Source organism: Malaclemys terrapin, chromosome 1, assembly GCF_027887155.1.
Source record: "Malaclemys terrapin pileata isolate rMalTer1 chromosome 1, rMalTer1.hap1, whole genome shotgun sequence".
Classification (NCBI taxonomy): domain Eukaryota; kingdom Metazoa; phylum Chordata; order Testudines; family Emydidae; genus Malaclemys; species Malaclemys terrapin.
In genome coordinates this window covers 276,471,392-276,486,772 of record NC_071505.1, presented here as the reverse complement: position 1 = coordinate 276,486,772, position 15,381 = coordinate 276,471,392, and the positions used below count along the sequence as shown (strand labels likewise).

At 38.4% G+C, this 15,381-nt stretch overlaps 1 protein-coding gene across 7 annotated transcripts in view; it reads right to left on the bottom strand.

Moving 5' to 3' along the window:
* The window catches only part of DACH1 (dachshund family transcription factor 1), a 475,022-nt gene that overhangs the window by 57,217 nt on the left and 402,424 nt on the right, over nt 1-15,381 (bottom strand). For all 7 annotated transcript variants that reach the window (XM_054013430.1, XM_054013459.1, XM_054013449.1 and 4 more), the window contains one exon: nt 297-448. In XM_054013430.1, coding sequence (XP_053869405.1) covers nt 297-448 — 152 coding nt within the window. The remainder of the gene's footprint in view (nt 1-296; nt 449-15,381) is intronic.

Below are 15,381 nucleotides of genomic sequence, written 5' to 3'. Positions count from 1 at the left end.
GATCTCATTAGCCTGTAAAAAACCCGGCATTTAAGATGAATAACTTTAAAAATACCAATGTCACTTTCATCTAAGTCTCTGCTGTGGTTTCATATACAATCTGTATTTTCATGTACTGTATCTGACAGTTTCTAAGATCATTTGACTGTTGTGGTTCCTTTAAAACCTAAATTAATACAAAGTTTCAGTAAATTAGTTGATTCAAATAATCTTAAGAACTGATTACGCTAAAATGGCTGTATTAATTTAGACAAATCTGTTTCCATCCCCATAAGCTGATCTATAGACAGGCCTACCTGGATGTTAGTCAGGAGGGTCTCTATGGAAGACAATCCATCAGGGAATAGAAAAGGAGATGGAAAACCTGGAGGTAGTGGTTGCCCATGCCCAGTTAGAGAAAGTTTGTCAAGGCTGTCTCTTGCGGTTGGTGTGGAGAGCGGGGTCTCATCTGTATGTGATTGAAACAAAAATATAGAACAAGTTACGCTTGTCTGTTTTTATTAGACCTCAGTAATGGCTTCCCTAGTGGTTTCCAGAACATTTATTGCAAATTGGTTCCTGCTATCAGGAGAAAATGCTTTCTGCTGAATTTTCTTTAATGAAAAAGCTGTGGAGATACAACAAGATAACATTAATGAGTAACTTTATAAGCCTTTTAAATGCAGTCTCTAATGAGACTGAGTTTACAGTGCCATAGAATCTTTTTAAAACAAATATTATCTCACATATACTTATGATAATATATTCAGTCTGACTTTATAGGGACCTTCCAAATTATCTCATTTTAGTTTGTGTTCTATTTGGATTGACAATAGAATATTTTCAAGCATGACATATATTGTGTATACGAGTAGCGTTTGAATACAGGCAGCCTACCCATACAGTTAACACTTCTTACTCGTGACAGATTCATATGTGACTTTAAAGATCCTGCAAAACAGGGCAAAACTACAATCATTCATGCATTTTTAAAAAGGAAAGTACACGTGATTCCTGCAATTCAAACTTACTCTAAACAATAACTGAAATTAACAGTATGGTTACAATCATTTTTTTAAACATGGACATCTTTTCACAATTAGTGCTGGACTCCTCAATAGAATCTTTGTAATAATAAGAACTGATTATTTGTGACATCACAATGGGAAAAAGGGCCACAGCTAGAATACTTTTACGGTTAACATTTTTCTGATAATCTGTGAGTCGATAAAACAGGAACAGATGCAAAACAATATTTAACAGGCACTTTAATAGTCAAATATTCTTTCACAATTTGAAATTTTAATATTCTACTGTTGATACGTTACAGATATTGGGCCCATTTTATTACAACAAGCATTTATCTTGCCCCTCTAGGAGAAAAAAATCTGTCCTTATAAATTATACTTACTAAGGGCTTGATTATACCCTATTGAAAATCCTCATACAAATTAACCTAAACATATTGATGAATTTCTATACCAGTGGTGAGCAACCTGTGGCCCACTTTCCACAGCTACCATTGGCTGGGAACGGTGAACTCCGGCTACTGGGAGCAGCGGGCGGCCATGCCTGCGTAAACATTGTCTTGCAGCCTGCCAGTGGATTACCCTAATAGGCCACGTGTGGCCTATGGGCCGCAGGTTGCCCATCACTGCTCTATACTATATAAAGGCAAAGGAACTTACTCCTGATACTGACCTTTTGCAGATCTTTGCATAATAATCTGACTGTGGAAGGGTTTGTCAGATCTGCCCTTCTTCATATAAAGATAAATATACGTGCATTTTTCCTTGTGTTGTACTTAATTTTAGTTTCAAGACAGCAGAGTCATTTTTTCACCACTAAACATATACTAGCATATGCATTGGAAATTACATTGCATAAAGTTCTGGTACTCATTATGTCTATAATGATTTGGTGAAGAAGTGGGGACTTTATTTTCTTATGTACACATAATGAAGAACTAAATGGTAATATTACAATAGAAAGGCTGTACTGGCCTTGGGGCAAACCAACAAAGAAAGTAAAAATTTGTTCCTTGGTTTCCCCCTTGCTCCAGAAGAAAATAATCCATTATCAGGTGCAGATTTCTTTCTACCTCCCTACCAGTTCAAGTGTGCCAGCCAGTACTTTGAGGGGGTAGACACAAGGTTTTACCCATTGCATGCCACCGCATACTCTCTCCTGCCTACCCATGCAGAGTAGGGATTAGTGGTCATATGGAGATTGCTCTCCCTGCTGTGCATGACTCGTAATGGAAGCAACCTACACATGGGAGTAAGAGGGAGCCTTATGCCTTCACTCCCTGTGCAAATGCAGGGAGCAAATGACATCTTCCCTTTACGGCATCATCCTACAGCCTGCACAATGTGATTGTGTATGACATACTGGTGATGGCCAAAAGGAAAGCTTTCAACAGTTTAGAGTCACACAAGATTTTGCAACTGATCAATATTTCTACATGTTTTCCAACCACGTCACAAACAGGTATGAAAAGCTAGTTGCAGATTTTTGAATCGTTAACCATACAACTCCTATAGAACTAAAGTAGGCTCTGTAGCAGGTGCTCTGTGGATGTATGCTTCCCCTCTCCTCCCTTCTTTCTTCTCCCTCCACCATCCCATGCTACTTGGTGGGAACTGCGTTGAGGGCTTGGCCCTAAATCTGGAAAATTTCTATTGCCCACCACCTTTACTATATTCTAGAAATAGTCACCCACTTCATTAGAAAAAGTAAACTAGATATTGAAACTGAATACAATGCTGTAAGAATTTATGGAGCAGTGACCACACACAGGTCAGTTTTTCTCCACAGATTCTTTCCGGTTATGAACAATTATTACAGCATATTTGTTCCAAATTCCTGTCTGAATAGATAATTTAATTTGATAATGTAAAAAAAAAATCAAAAAGTGTCTATACAATATATTGATAAAGGCTAATCAAAGTCTCATACAAGCACAAGTTTTCAGACCCACTTATTTCTTATTTGTATTGCTGAAGAAATTCTTTTTCAGTTGCAAACTTGGGCGTTGCCCAATCAATATTACAGTGCAAAAATAATTTACAAAACTCTCAGCATTTGTTTAATCCTAATTTAAAATGTGTATTATTTATATATAATTTTCTTATTTTTGAATCAGTTCATTATGTTTTAAGGGTAAAATGTGGCTCATCTGAGCAGTCCCACCGAGGTCACTGGGACTACCTGCATTATATGCCAAGCAAGGTCTGGCCCTATCTATTCCTGCTCCTCCCCAAAACTGTGCAGCACAATAAATAAAATAACCTTTTTTTAAAAAAAAGGATACAATGTAGTATGTTTCTACCCATGTCAGGAAGGTGGGCCAGGAACCTTTTATACTAACTAAAACTGTATGGACTCTAATTAATAGTTTTGATTCTAGAAATGTACAAACATATTAAAACAATATGCACAAATGATCCACTGAAAGTCTTAGGCCCTTTTCCTGTTGAAATATATGGTGTTCCGTACAAATGCAAACTACTCTGCCCCTACACAGGCTTCACTGGAGGCTCGATATCCAGGGCCATAGATTGTAACTTCTCTGTAACGTTATTATATTGCTAACCAAAACACAATGGATAATAGTTTTTATATATTTTAAAGCTCTCTGTAATTTGTATGGTCACAGCAAGATGAGTTTGCAATAGGGTGACCAGATGTCCCAATTTTATAGGGACAGTCCCGATTTTGGGGTCTTTTTCTTATATAGGCGCCTATTACGCCCCCACCCCCGTCCCGATTTTTTCACATTTGCTGTCTGGTCCTACTTTGCAAAGGTTTTCTTAGAATTGTTAGGCAGTTTCTCAATATTCAAAATACTCAAAAAGATTTACAACTACATGAAATGTATTAGTTCTCAGTAATGTCCAAGCACCAACTTTCTAATAAATAACAATATCAGTTTTACATTGAAAGGTAGGACTAGAGAGCTGAACTCACTATGAACTTATTTTAATGAAACTTTAACTGAGAGGGAAAAAACAGACTAATGTGACTTTGTTTTCTTGATGTCCCATGTGAAATAAATTTTCAGTGTGAGTATGTTTGAAATAGAGCAAATGTACATACTATACACAGGAAGCATGGATATTTGTGGATGTGAGATAAGCAATGATTGAGAGAATCTTGAAAAAAATGTGTTTTTAAGCAAAACCACACTGTAAACATTAGCCAATTAAAACATAACTGCATCTCTTAGTAGCAAAATAATATGACCCCTGCTATTAAAGTATTTAAAAAATCTTTTAGTCCTGCAGGCCCCCTCATCACGATGCAATGATGTAACCTTGTTTCTCAAAAATCATTAACCCACCATTTTAAAGCGAATGTATACTCTTCTGCTGACAGCTTTGTGATGTAAAATGAGGAACCAATCCTGCAAAGGACTATAAGTGCCCTCAATCCACCATCTGGGACACGTCCCCAACACAAGAATGCCTTTGCAAGAGCCACACATCTGCTTTCCTGGCCTGCACCCACCAGAGAAGTTCCGGGGTGAGCCAGGCATTGTGTCAGGGGCAGAAGGAAAAGTGGAGCAATCTGGAATCCTCCAAGATTCTGTGTTGCTTCAGTGCCTCTTTAGGGTCCACGGCCACAGCAGGGCAAGTTAGAGCAGCCCTCAGGCTTGTGCTAAGAACTGAACCAGTATAAATCAACACATGACTAGAGATAGCACAAGCTGCTTCTGCCTGTGGGCCTGTACAAGGAATCTGGCCACTGGTATATAAGTTACACAACTGTAGGCTCATTTCATTCACCCACTTACTATGTGTAACTAACATCACCTGTTTTTAAAATATCTGTACACATGCACTGTTAAGAGACATTTTCTTGTTTAATCACTTTTTCTATGTTTTGAAAATTCACGTGGTTTTGTTCAAATCAGTTTTTAATCTGACAACAGCCGGTTTTGGCCAGATATAACAATCAGCATTTTGTACTGCATTTGGTTTACTGCCATTCTGCTTTATTTTCTCTCACCAATTAGCATAGAAACATTCATCCAGGAAGCTGTGATATTTATTCAAATAATAACAGATGAATAGTAGCAGCTACTCTCTTGTTTGTATCCTTAAATGCAAGCATGGCAACTTCAGCATTGTCACCAAATTAGACAACATTGAAATGGTCAGACTTTGAGAGTGAGAGATATAATCAGGTACATAAAATACCATACTGGGCATTGCATTTCCATAATCACTTACTTTTAATACTTTTCTGTTTCACAATGCAATGTTTAAAACTTAACCGTTCTTAGAATTTCCATATACGACTCAGCTTAATTGCTCATTCTTTCAAAATATAAATCTGCTTTTTATGTTTTTGCATAATAATGTATCCTGTTTTATTTAGTATGGTTTTATTTAATATGGTTTTCCGTGTACATGTTAAGAGTTTAGGAACCTATTTCACTACAGATGGATACAAGCTGCAAACTTTGGTTCTGGATCCACATCTGAACTTTCTGAACATTAGACATGCTCAGATCTAGAGATTTAATTTCAGCCCTTTTCTTCCAATTGTGGACAATCTGTTTTAACTAATTAGGTTGTATGTTCTGATCCAACTGATCCACCAAAATGTTGTCTACCCAAAAACAAAAACATTCCTGACCATGACACTTTCCTCGGAAGGCAATCTCTGATTGTCTGGTCTCCAAAACCTTGTCTTTAGTATAATCATAGACAGTCAGCATCAGCACTTCACTCAGGTGACCATGGGAACAGGGGAAAGCAATATAGTAGAATAAGAATGGTGGTGTTACCTCTGGCTGAACATTGGGCCTTCTGTCAGTTTTGATCTACTGATCTGCCCCTGTATCCAAACATCATAAATAAATTTACATTCTGGTCTCACTGTCTCAGCTAGGCACAACTGACCAGAAGTGCCAAATATTCTGAAATGAACAGGAGGCTGCATGAAAACTCACAAATGTGACATCTCCTAGAAAAATGGGAAGACGAGCAATTATACAACTGATGCATTGACTCAATGCTTTTTGTTACTGTAACTTTTCTAAAAGGTTGGCCTACTTTTACTATCAGCTGCTTCTTTATGAATGTGCAAGTTACATCCTGAGGGGAACATGCTGCCCACAAAAATCTATTTCTTAGCCTGCCATGCTTGCTTGAGGGCTTACTGAATTGGAACTCACCAGTGATGGAATGCAAATACAAATAGAAAAGAAGACATTGAAAGAACCACAGAAGCCATGAATATATTTTCTAGATGGCATATTGCATACTGTGACTTGATCTCCTCAGCTTTATATCTTCTGCTGTCCTCTGCACTTGTACAAAGTAGGTACTAGGTGCTCTACCAAATCAGAATTCTTCACTAATTTACACCCAGGACAGCATTTTGCATATACTTTGCACATGTATAAATAACTACAAACGGAGAAAAGAAATTGAAAATTTAGCCCTATCTGTCCATTTTAGAGACAGTATTATAGGCAGGCTTGTGGCACTGCCTACTAAGGTTGCCCAACACTTCCCATTTTAAGACCCTGTTTTCAGTTGCTTAGAACCTTGCCATACTTTAACAGTACGGGCTACAATTTTCTATTGCAGATATGTACCATGGTATGACTGTTTTGGGAAAATTTCAACCAAAATGGATTGACCATTTCCAATAATGAGACTGGGGGAGATACATTGTTTTATCCATTTTAAAATATCCTGGAAATATTTTTTTTAACAATCCTAGATTCATAGATTCCAAGGGCTGAAAGGGCCATTGGGATCATCATTGAGTCGGATCTCCTGTATAACACAGGCCACAGAACTTCTCCAAAATAATTCCTAGATCAGATCTTTTAGAAAATCATTCAATCTTGATTTAAAAATTTCCAGGGATGGAGACTCCACCATGACCACAATGTTCTCACCCTTTGGAGCAGGGATTGAAATTTGGCAGAGAGGTGGCCTTTGTATCAGGATTGTGGCTTTTTCTGTTTCTGTAAAAATGAACCAAAATATGGGCAAGTTATAAGCCTCTGAAAAATTACAGTTTGCACATGCTTACTAGAAACTGTGAGTTGTCAACAAAAATCTCCAAAGATTCTGTGCTCACTGTGCATGCTTGAGTCTCTCACAGTTTCTAGTACAGACCAAACTACATATGTACCATCATCACAGAGCAACTGAGCATGCTCCAGCCTAGGGATATGTGGGCAAAGCCAGATTTTCTCATAAATGCTTCTCCCAGCTGCTCTGGGCTGGAGTGAGTCTGTACATTCAGAGCCAATAGCCTGCCTTTCAGGTGCTCTCAGTGACCACCTCCCCACCCCCTGCGGGCACCTAGACAGCATGGAGGAGGAAGCTGTCTGATTTGTAGGCAGAGGGGATAAAAGCTGGAGTAGGAGAGGGAAAGGAGTTGGTTGAGACAAGGAGTCTGGTGACACTGGGACTGGAATGTGTGTGCGGGGGATTAAAAACTGGGATTAGCTGGGCAAAGAGACTGGGACTGGGAGCTGTGGGGGACAGGAGGCTGGGACTGGTTGGGCAAGGAGACAGACTCTGAGACAGTGAGTGAAAAGGGTGGGTGGGAGCTAGCTGGCTGGAGGGGAACACTTTGATAGAATGAAGAACTGGGGGAGACTAGAACTGGCTCGACAAGGAGATGGGGACTACAGACCAGTTTGTGTGGGAAGGATGAGGGTAAGGCAGGGGACAGATCTGACAGGGATCTGGAGACCAGAGGGAGTATTGGGACTGGCTGGATAGATACTGAGACAAGGACCTGGGAGGAGGTAGGATTATAGGAGACTGAGATAGGATGAGGGGAACAGGGACAGATGGCACTGTGACCACTAGAGAAAACTCCCCTCCAGAACATGGACTGAATCCAAGATTCCTGACTTTAAACATTCCTCTGCTGCCAGCAACTATCTGTGAATTAAGCTTGCCTGTGCAGTATTATTTCAGTCCCTTTGGACATGTGCATTATAATATAGCCTTTAATTACACGATCACATACTATTTTTCCATGGGACCCCTGATTCATTTAGTGCACAAGATGGTCTGTACTGTGGGAATGAATCAGGGTTGCCCAGTGATGACAACTGTTGTTTGTAGGACCCCTGCCTGATTTTTTCCAGAAGTTAGAAGGTGTGTAGTAAATAAAGCAGGGACTTGCAGGAAGAGAAAGGATGGCCTCATGATTAAGGCCATTAAATTCTGCCATGGAGACCTGGATTCTAGCTCTGTCTCTGCCACAGATTTCCTATATGATGCTGGGCAAGTCTTTAAACCTAACTTTTCACAAATGGTCACTAATTGTGTGTTCCTCATTTTGTGGGTGCCTGACTTGAGACCCGGGGGCTGATTTGTACTGAGAACTCATAGCTGCAACTGAAGTCAACTGGAGCTGTGCTTTGAACAGATAATGTGTATATAATACTAAGTGCTCTGAAAAATCAGGCCATAGGCATCTCAAATTTGGCACCCAACATTAATGGAAAGGTTTCTTTTGCACCCAATCTATGAAATGGGGATAATACCACCTCCTTACCTCAAAGGGAGGGATGAGGGTAAGGCAGGGGACAAATCTGACAGGGATCTGGGGCCCAGAGAGAGTATTGGGACTGATGGGGAGTAGATACTGATACAAGGACCTGGGAGGAGGGAATACCCCTTACCTCAAAGTGGTATTGTGAAGATAAATTGATTAAAGTTCCTGAAGCACTTATATACTATAGTGATAAAACTCATGGGAAATTAATAATTAGGTCTTCAGAGAGAGGTATGAATAGTGTGCAGTAAATAATATAGAACTGGGAGAAAAAAATAAAAAAATATTTAATAGACACTCATTAAGTGGGCACCATCCATCGTGTGCACTAAATGAGGCTGGAGACCTGTGGAAAAAATAGTATATGATCATGTAATTAAAGACTGTATCATAATGCATACACATCAGAGTGGCAAATTAAGGATGCACAGGCATTAATTCTGGCATCGCCAAACTTCTGAGTGCTTGACTTTGCAATCTTAATAATGCTTTTGTTTTTAATGGAGTTTTTTGTATGTAATTATTATTGTGCTATAAGAATTCTACTTGAACACCACTGACATTTTGTAGACAACAAGCTCAGGAGAGATAAATTATTCTTCATAGTGAATGTGTTTTTGTTTTGCTAAAGGACTGCTGGTCTTCTAATGATAACATCATTACAAACAAATAGTAGGGGTTGGCAAAATGCATCCAAAAAGATGAAATGTAATTAGTGGTGATGTTCCAGCTGTGAGGATTTCTTCAGGCTTTATGTCTACAAAGAAGTTGCATTTATTCTTCATTTTACATGGCCCAAAAAAGGCCTCGTAGTCAAACATAATGTATACAATTTTCCATTTCAAAAATAAGATTTTAATAACCTCTATTTCTGACTAGACCTGGGCTGGATAATATTTGCTGAATAATTTATTGTATGAATTTCACAATATTTTAAAATAAATTATAGCACTTATATTTTTACTAATTTTTGTCCAATGCTAATACTGAAATGCCAGTTTTGTTCCTAGCTTGTATTATATTATATCATTCAGAAAACAAAAATGCAATGGCTTGTTTATCCATCTAATAAAAACCACTCTGTGTGCATTTATAATTCTACACAAAAAAGGATTAAATTTAGAATATGTACATATTTTGTGACAAAATAGTCAGCAATCTGATGGTCAACAATAGTTCCAAGAGATACCACTACATATATTTTATAATTTTATAATCACACAGCTCAAATATCTTAGCCACAACACAGTAACTCATAATAATTAATTCTTAAAGAAGAAAAATTCCTGAAATAGTATTTTGAAATAAATGTCTAATGTTCCAAATTGGTGCGTTAATGTAAGTGGCTTTAGAACAAACTGATACATTGAACAGTAATATGTTACCAGGACCAGATGCTATTCACCCAAGAGTTCTGAAGGAATTCAAATATGAAACTGCAATACTATTAAAATGTAGTATTTAACCTATCACTAAAATCAGCCTCTGTACCAGATGCCTGTAAGGAAGATAACAGAATGCCGATTTTTAAAAAGTCTCCAAAGGAGATCCTAGCAATTTGGACTAGTGAACCTAATTTCAGTAGCTGGCAAATTGGTAGAAACTACAGTAAAGAGCATAATTATCAGACATATAGATGAACACATTATGTTGGGGAAGAGCCACCATGACTTTTGTAAAGGGAAGTTGTGCCTCACCAATCTATTAGCAGGGGCGGCTCTATGTATTTTGCCGCCCCAAGCACAGCAGTCAGGCAGCCTTCAGCGGCATGCCTGCGGGAGGTCCGCTGGTAATGTGAATTTGGCGGCATGCCTGCGGGAGGTCCACCAGTCCTGTGCATTCGGCGCATCCGCCACCGAATTGCTGCTGAAACCGTGGGACTGGCGGACCTCCCGCAGACATGCCGCTGAAGGCAGCCTGACTGCCACCCTCATGGCGACCGGCAGGCTGCCCCCTGCGGCTTGTCGCCTCAGGCACGCACTTGGTGTGCTGGTGCCTGGAGCCGCCCCTGTCTATTAGCATTCTCTGAGGAATCAATAGATCCAGTCAATACAGCATATTTGAATTTTCTGAAAGCCTTTGAAAAATTTCCTCACCAAAGGTTCTTAAGGAAACTAAGTAGTCATGGGATAAGAGAGAAGGTCCTCTCATGGAATAGTTACTGATTGAAACATAGGCAACACAATGTAGGAGTAAATGGTCAGTTTTCACAATGGAGAACAGTGAACAGGAGGGTCCCGCAAGGTTCTGTACTGGGACCTGTGCTGTTCAACATATTCATTAATGATCTGGAAAAGAGGGTGAACAGGTGGCAAAGTTTGCAGATAATACAACATTATTTAAGACAGTTAAGTCCAAAGTGGACTGCAAAGAGTTACAAAGGGATCTCACTAAGCTGGGTGACTGGGCAACAAAATGGCAGGTGAAATTCAACATTGATAAGTACAAAGTAATGCACTCTGAAAAAAATAATCCCAACTAGATATATACAGTGATGGTTTCTAAATTAGCTCTTACTACCCAAGGAAGGGATCTTGGAATCACTGTAGATAGTTCTCTGGAAACTTCTACACACTCTGCAGCAGTGGTCAAAAAGGCCAACAGTATGTTAGGAACTATAAGGAAAGGGATAGAAAATAAAACAGAAAATATCAAAATGTTATTATATAAATCTCTGGTGCACCCACACCTTGAATATTGTGTCCAGCTCTGGTCATCCCATCTCAAAAAGGGTTTAGTGGAACTGGGAAAAGGTTCAAATAAGGGCAATAAAGATAATCAAGAGTATGGAATGGCTTCTATATGAAGAGGAACTAAAACGATTAGGACTGTTCATCTTAGAAAAAAGACAAGTAGGCAGGGGTATGATAGAGGTTTATAAAATCATGAATGGTGCAGAAAGAGTGAATAGAAAAGTGTTATTTTCCTAGAATACAAAAACCAGGGGGTACCCTATGAAATTAACAGGCAGCAGGTTTAGTACAAACAAGAGGAAGTAGCTTTTTCACACTGCACAACTAACCTATGGATTTCAGAGGCTATTGTGATGGTCAAAACTTTACATGGAAAAAAGAACTGAATAAGTTAACGGAGGATAGGTCCATCAATGGCTATTAGCCAAGATGGTCAGGGATGCAGTCCCATGTTTGAGCAACCCTAAACTCTGACTACTAGAAGCTGGGAGTGGAAGACAGAGGTGGATCACTCCATATTGCCCTGTTCTGTACTTTCCCCCTGAAGCTGCAGGATGGACCACTATCAGAGACAGGATACTGACCAATATGGACCATGATCTGACCCAGTAAGGTGGATCTAATGTTCTTATGTTTTTGTTATATTTGCCTGACAATAATTAATATAAATGCAAGGCTCTAGGCAAGAATTTCACTTCATCTTAAATCCTAGAACTGCAAGCGGTGGGAACTGGACCCAGTAGTTACTGAACTCTTCTTATACTAGCAGCCTTCAGGTTCAGATTAATACCACACAATTTGGGTTATTCAGGAAAAAAAAAAGTTGGTTATTGCTGCAACTGTTACATGTGCTAATTTGGCTGAAGTCCTGAGTGTTGTGATTAGTGCTCTGCTATCCCTGTCTAGTCCGTCAGGCAAAGCTAACTGAGTGCTGAGCAGAATGCTCTCCCCTTTGGAGCACTTGACACCAGCATGATTGGATTGAACATTAACTATGTATGTAAGTGTTTGCAGAATGAGTGGCCAAGCCAACATAGTGTGAGCATGAATTAACATCCTGAGCTCCAGCAAACTTTAGACTGCTGCTGGGTCCCAAAGTCTGTATCATGTATTTTTATATAACTAACTTAAAAACCACATTTTCAAAGAAATAAAGATAAGTATACACAATGCTTCTGCGTTAGCAGAGGTACTAGGCAAGAAAAATACCCAAAGCAAGCATATTTATTTTTGTGCTGCACATTCTGTTCCTCATTTTAGCTTTATTTGTACAATGACTTCAAAATGCAGAGATAAAACATACAGAATATTAAACATAGCCTTTGCCAAATTTTATTGGGCAATACCAAGTGCAACTAGGATTTCGTTTAGGTTTAATTAACCTCCAGACATGCCTCATGAAGTTTAAAGAAACTTGCATATTTTTTAGATTTAGAGTAATATTACAAATAAAATGGTGTTTATGTCATTGTCAGCATAAAAAAAAGAGTAATTTTTTCCCAAGCATAACCTTGGTGGGAAGGGAATTCTTGACTAGCACAGCTGGTATCTTGCAACTCTCAGATGATGAAGACATAATGCTAATGTCTAAAACACTACTGCATTCAAGTTTATTTTTTTTTAATTAATTCTGTTTCTGAACCTGTTCATTCATTCTCCATGGAAAAAAATCAAGTTGATACCATCAGAATTTGTAAAATTGGTGGGTACAAGCCAATTGAAGTTTTGCAGCTTAGCTTGTTATATTTAAAGAAAAGTGTCATGTGATTGTAATGTCACTTATTGAAACAACAGAAAGATGGTTGTTTTTAGATAAATATATAAAATGGTAAATAATCCTTCACTTAGCAGACCGAGAGCACATTTCAAAAAACATATATGCTCTTATTCTAAGAAACTAGTATTTCTCTTCATTATTGCTACAGCCATGAATATATATAAGGATGAAACCAAATCTTGAAAACCAAAATTTTGATCTTGACCATACCTATCATTATCAGAACACATTCTTTATTTTTAAATCTTACAGGTCAGGTTCATCATTGCAGTATATGGTGCTATAAGTGGATCAGAAATCAGTGGGACTTATATGTAACCTGAACTGATTTGGCTTTCAGTAGATATACAGAAGGAGTGTAACTTACACAGCAGGCATGTGGAAACCTGTATAAAAAAATGCAAATTACAGTCCTTCCCATTCTTCAGTTTTCTAACCTGTATGTAAATTATACTACCATTTCTGTCACTGCTGCATTTAGCCTGTGAGTAACTGTACCTGCTTATATGTGTACTATATTATAATATCCTGGAATTGTGTTTTGTTCCTTTGCTAAATAAATCATATTAACGTCAGATTTGCTGAAGTTGTCTTACCACTAATTTGTGCCAATTTTTTTATTTGGCAAATTCTTTTTTCGCTTTATTTAAGCCATTCCATAGGTAGCATACAAATATAATTTAATGGGAACAATAAGCAAAACTATATATCTCCACGTATCCCCAAAAGAGCGTTAAAATGGCAACTGATATCAAATAATTTGTGCATATGAAAACTGAGGCATAGACACAGTGGGACTTGAAATCTCTTTACAGCTTTGGTATCACAAAGATAGTTACTGTCTAAACTAATTCATACTAATTGCCGGCAAGTTTTACCATAACCTGGACAGATGACTGTATATTTAGGGATAATAACTTTATTCAGTATCTGGACAACATATCAGTTCTCAGCCTAGTTTTGAGTAGAGAATGATGGCTGCGTTAAGCAGTGACACAAATGACTAAGATGAAAAACTTACATCTATTTTCCTAGATGAAAAATTTACATTTATTTTCCTAGATTTGAATGGAGCACAGTGTCACTGATGGTGCTTTAACTAGTTACAATAAATAGTTTAAGTAGTTACAAAGGCTAGTGCTTTAACTAGTTACAATAAATCTCAAAAGGTTCATAGAATACTCCAAGTCTGAGTTCTTCTCCAAAATGTGTGCAAATCTTTGCAGATCATCTCTATCCCCACCACACTTTTCTCCACCTTACTTCTTCCCCCCTGCACAATTCTCCTGAGCATTCTCTTACCTCTCCAATCCCTTTTTCTGTCCCACAACATAGTCCCTCTAATCCTAAGAAGATCTCCTGATTCTAAATTCCATTTCCCTGACCTCAGCACATTTCTTGACCTTCCAAAATATGGGAGATAGTAACCACTAGTGTAGAGATGACCCAAACTGTTGAAATCCTGATGTGGATTTAATAACAGATTAGGGGGTCTAGGAAGAAGGGGAGGATACTTATGTAAATCTAAAGAAGGGACAATTATAGTTTGGATTTAGAATTAGTCTGGTTTACCAATCCCTGCCTTTAACAGTTTAGCTTTGCAGCTTCAAAATAAAGTGTATGGGCCTGATTTTCCAGAGCCTTGCAATCTGTGTAGTCATCTATATGTGTGCAACCTTACTGTAAAACACTACCAAATCAGAGAAGGCAGTGGAGAATCAGACCCTATATACACATTTTAAAATTCATGTTCACGTTTTGTGATGCTGCTGGTAGGATTGTGGAATAGACTGTAGATATTTTTTTATTATTTTTAAGGACATATGTATACATTTCAGTCCAAGTAAATCTGGGATAGGTGACATTTTACCCAGTTGTGAATTGTTTTCCTATTTTAAAGGTAAACAACAAAAAAAGTTAATGGTCCTGATCTCCCATACGCTGGTGTAAATTAGGAATATCTCAATTCAATGGAGTTATATCCACATAAAATCAGCATCAGAGAGATCACTGTCAGATCCAATATTTTTCTTTTTGATTGTTCTTTTCTTCCAGAAATGTAGATGCGACAAACTTTCTAGCAAACTCCTCATAGGCACGTGTTCTAGCTTGCCTTTTTTCCTCATAGGAATCCTGTTGTCTGGCTATGCCGAAAGGACATTTGATATGGGTTTAATCAGGCCGCAACTTTATTATTAGATGTCTGGAACCACCCGGCAGATAACAGTGTACAGTGCAGGTAATCCCATGCTTATTCCATAATTACCCAGGGTGTGGGCTTTTACCAGAACCCCCTCTTTTTCCCTCCAGGTCCCTCCAACAAATCCATTGCCAGGACCTTACCATCCACCACCACCCCTCATAGGAGGATTAAGATAGACTATAGGA